This window comes from Mesitornis unicolor, unplaced genomic scaffold, assembly GCF_000695765.1.
Source record: "Mesitornis unicolor isolate BGI_N332 unplaced genomic scaffold, ASM69576v1 scaffold52753, whole genome shotgun sequence".
In the NCBI taxonomy this organism is placed as follows: Eukaryota; Metazoa; Chordata; class Aves; order Mesitornithiformes; family Mesitornithidae; genus Mesitornis; species Mesitornis unicolor.
In genome coordinates this window covers 7,274-11,735 of record NW_010177707.1, presented here as the reverse complement: position 1 = coordinate 11,735, position 4,462 = coordinate 7,274, and the positions used below count along the sequence as shown (strand labels likewise).

The 4,462-nt window shown below is 44.2% G+C and overlaps 1 protein-coding gene across 1 annotated transcript in view; it reads left to right on the top strand.

The window, feature by feature from the left end:
* Positions 1-448: 448 nt before the first annotated feature.
* The window catches only part of ST5 (suppression of tumorigenicity 5), a gene marked incomplete at its 5' end in the record, with an annotated part of 4,783 nt that continues 769 nt past the window's right edge, over positions 449-4,462 (top strand). Inside the window, 4 exons of the mRNA XM_010182170.1 lie at positions 449-626; positions 1,733-1,774; positions 2,747-2,858; positions 3,736-3,975. Of these exons, the coding sequence (XP_010180472.1) occupies positions 449-626; positions 1,733-1,774; positions 2,747-2,858; positions 3,736-3,975 (572 nt within the window). The remainder of the gene's footprint in view (positions 627-1,732; positions 1,775-2,746; positions 2,859-3,735; positions 3,976-4,462) is intronic.

Genomic DNA, 4,462 nt, shown 5'->3' with positions numbered 1-4,462 from the left:
CCTTCCAACTCCTCATGTTCTGTGATTCTGTAATTCTGTGATAAGAACATTCATTTTATGCATTGTTACTACTGCATAACAGCTAAGAACTGAAGTTGCTTTTGGATTTTAAGCACCGTTCAGAGTGGCTGCTGTTGAGTGCAGCTGGGGACGTTTAGCCCCGTCTTCTAGATCAAAATGTTTCCTGACTGCTACAGTGAAACAAATCGGTTCTAATCTTTTAGCATAAGTTTCAAGTCACGTAGAAGTGGGGATGGGAGGAGCTACCACACCACACCGTGCAGAGGGCGTACGGACTGGAACGGCACCGAGGCTGTCTGAAGTCAGAAGTGATTTGTTAAGTTGGATCCTGGGAAACTGGGGCAGCCCCTTGGGCAGGTGCATTTTAACACGTCGCATTCTGGATGAAGAAGGAGCTCTGCTAACATGGTTGTTCCTCTCTCCCCAGCACCCTCTCGAGCTGCTCACACGCCGTGGTGGCCCTGCTGTACCCCTTCTCCTGGCAGCACACCTTCATTCCTGTCCTGCCCTCCTCCATGATCGACATTGTGTGCTGCCCTACCCCCTTCCTGGTGGGGCTGCTTTCCAGCTCTCTGCCCAAACTGAAGGAGCTGCCCGTAGAGGAGGTAGGAGCAGGCAGCAGAATTGTTTGCCTGGAGTAAAGCTGGCCTCACCCTGGAGAGGACCTGCTGTTTGCCCATAAATTGTCACGCGTTTAATTTTTAATCTGCCTCGTTGTTTCTTCTCTGCCTAATTCTTATGTGCAACTGCCTTCTGGTAAAACTGCACAGTAGATTTAGTCTTCCCTTTATTCCGCCTCCCTTCTCATACCTGGCACCTTGACAGACAGAAGTGAATGTTGACCTGGTCAACAAGTAAGTACAGTGCAAATATTCTGATTTGTTCTGATTTTATCTGGAACAAGAAGACGACGACATAAAGCACCGTCTGCTATGCCACCTGTTAATGCTAATGGAAGTTGTGTGTGAAGCCATAGCCAGCACAGAAAATAAGACCTTTAAGGCTTTTTTCTTTTTTTACTTCTAAGACTTTGTTAATATTACATTGGAAATCAAATGAGAGTTGCACTTCATCCGTTCTTCCAGTAAAATACCACAAAAATCCTCAAGGGCACACTCTTCTCTCTTACTCCTGTTAGTTTCCTGTCATTTTTCTGAAATACTCTTCTCTTGTGCTTGTTTTCAAGGTTCTCTGTGCCTCTGGCCCATGCAAATCTCTGCTCTGTTTTCCTCCCACTTTCCTAGCTTTGCTCTCACATTTTCCCAGCCCTGTCTCTCAGCTTTGCTGCTTCATTATCATTAACATTTCGTACTCTCGCCCTTCGCAGGTCCTGCTACCCCAAATGGCACTGTTTTCTTTCAACCCGTCTGAAGTACTTTTCTTCTGCACATTAACAAAAATCATTAGCAACAACTTCCTTAGGTTTAAGGAAAAAAAAAAAAAGGACCTGCCTAATGCTTTTGGCTTTTTTTACTTATTCACCTAGTGTGAGATCTGTTGTATCTAACTTTGTCAAATTAGACATATTCTTTTCTAAAGAAGGAACTTAATCTTCCTGCTTTATAAAGCACACAACCTGTTGCTTGAGAGTAGGAATTTAATTCATGTTGAGCCTTGGGACCATTTGAATGATCTTTCGCTATTAAAAGGCAGACACGAATGTTTTCTGTCTCTTCAGATATATTTCACTACAGCGTTTTCTTTTCTTTAGGCTTTGATGGTTAACCTGGGATCTGATCGATTCATCAGACAGGTAAAGGACAGCTCAAAATGTTGCCATGCAGCCTAGCAAGCTTTTTAGTCCTATAGTAGTATTGGTTTCTTTGATTAGAGATGTTTGGCAGGAATTGTGCAGTGGGAAGGTGATAAGGAGTAAAAAAAAAGTGCTCGTTTTCTGTTTCACCTGCACACAAGTACTGCTCCTCAGGTGTGCAAAAGGGATTGAGGATGTTACTGTCAGAAGAAATCAGGACCTGTATTCACAGTGCAAAGAAAACATCCAAAGATAACAACATCATGTTAGCAAGAAAACTCAGTGTTGAAGGTGAAAAGGACAAAAATTGCAAGGAAAAGTCTCTGAGAGAGGGAAGGTCAGAAAGAGAGATGAAGGATCACCATCTCCTGATAGTAATGTGGCACTGAATAGTTTCAAAAATAACTATCTACAAGTCAGTTGAATAAACTTTCTTGTATGATTCCCTGGAAGATATGGCTGGTGAACAGATTCTTGTGTCTACTTGCTTTTGCTGAACAAGCATTAAATAAGATGAAGAGAGCAACAGGAGGTGAGGGGGGAACCCAGAAAACAGGATGTACTAGAATATAAGTAAAAACGACTGTCCGGAACCAAAGAAGCTATGTAAAACCAACTAGAGCAGCTGTGTATACGCATAGCTAGACTTTGCATTATGTGTGTTTAGTTAAAAACAACTATTTGGACTCTCTGTCATGTAAAGAACTCACTCCAAGTTTCAATATGTTTTCCTTGCTCTTTGGATTATCTTTCCTGACTTTAGTCTTATTAAGAGTGACAAAAATTAAGAAATTTTGCTTAGAAATAGTTGCACGTATATGTAACATAGTTGCACGTAGATTTTCATTATTTTTTTAATGTAGGCATGACAGTAGCAGATACAAAATGCCTTTCTTCTGCTTTTTAAACCTTGCAAAATTGTTTGCTGTGGTTGCTGCACAGATTAATGTGATTCTGTTTTTCCTCTGTCAGATGGATGATGAAGACACACTGTTACCTAGAAAACTGCAAGCTGCTCTGGAGCAGGCTCTAGAGAGAAAGAATGAACTAATAAATCAGGATTCAGATAGTGATTCAGATGATGGTAAGTTCATCTGGAAACAGGGACTTGCATAAACAAGCATGTAGGTAGTACTGTGACTTTCCATCCAGGAGAAAGGACAGTGATACTTATGTACTCAGATACCTTTAGTGGCAACAAAGGTTTGCAGTCAGCTTGGCCCCAGTTCAGTGCAGGTAACTACACATGCTCAGGGCTGTGTCTGAGTTCAGAGGTGCTCTTGGCACTGGGTATATTCAGGGGAGAGAAGCAGGTATCTCCAGAAAAGAGTTTCAGTGCAGGAGGGGCTGTGTTGCCTCTGAAGGTTCATGTTTCTATCCAGCAATTATAAAAACAGCCCAGGGTGAACTTAAATGCCTGTGGTTAGAAGGTATGAAACAGGCCCCTATTCAGTTTTTGAAATACATTTCCACTCATCTGTGGTTTACATATGTAAAACTATTTTAACATCTCCGAAATTATGAAAACCCAATTTCTACAATGTATCCTTTTTGATCAGTTCATGGTAAAGTCTTTATTATCCGTAGGGCAAACATTTTAGTTCTCAAAGTCATTCAGAAGCTTCTCAAGAAAACTGACTCAAGAGTTAAAATATGAGGTATAATTTTGATGAAGCACCCACTATTTTTTTTTTTCATTTTCTGATCTGTTTCTTGAGGATTTATATTTCTCGTTGACTCTTTGTTATGAAACACCAGTGAAGCAGACTGGCACTCTTGGTTGTACAGTGGTTGCCCTATCTGATGTATATCCAGGGATGCAGGAGCCTGTACCGCTTCCTCCAGTTATTCACATGGCACCAGTAAACTGGCAGATGACAGTACCTGGCCCCGGGTGGATGGCAATGCTGAGAGCTCTGTGGCAGCTGATTTTGGTGTCTTATTGCCGCCTTATTTTGCAGAATATAACACCCTGAATGGATTAGTGTCTGAGGTTTTTATCCGATTCTTTGTGGAGACAGTTGGCCATTATTCCCTGTTCCTAACCCAGAATGAAAAAGGAGAGCGTGCCTTCCAAAGGGAGGCTTTCCGTAAATCTGTGGCCTCCAAGAGTATCCGCCGCTTCTTGGAAGTTTTCATGGAATCCCAAATGTTCGCTGGCTTCATCCAGGACAGAGAGCTGAGAAAATGCAGGGCTAAAGGTAAGGGTGGTTCTCCTTGCTGTAGCATGGGTTGCTTGCTCTCTGTAGGTCCGTCCCGTGGTTGGTCCCTCTGCCTACCACCGGCGCCGAGCAGATCCTGTAGAGCTGACAAATCCCCCGAAATTCAGATTTCCCACTTCCTGTGGGCCTATCTCGTAGCCGTGGCGGTGATAATACAAAGGCTTTAGCCAGAACTGTCACATCTGAGCGCCTTAAATCACTCAGAGGCGAAACTGGGGACGATCCCGTGAACCCCCGGTAGGGAACCGCGCAGAGGCTGCCTGCCAGTGCTCGCAGGGGAGAAGCGCGGAAGCGCTTGTAAGATCAAGCCCGGTTACCAGAGGGTCAATTTAAATTTAGGTTGCTGAGGGCAACCCTCAGGGCCAGCCTCTGCCATAGCGCGCCGCTGCCGCTCGTCCCCGAGGGCCGCAGGCGCGCTCCCGCCTCGGCTCAGCCCACAACCCGGCAGCCCCGTCCCCGCCGGGCG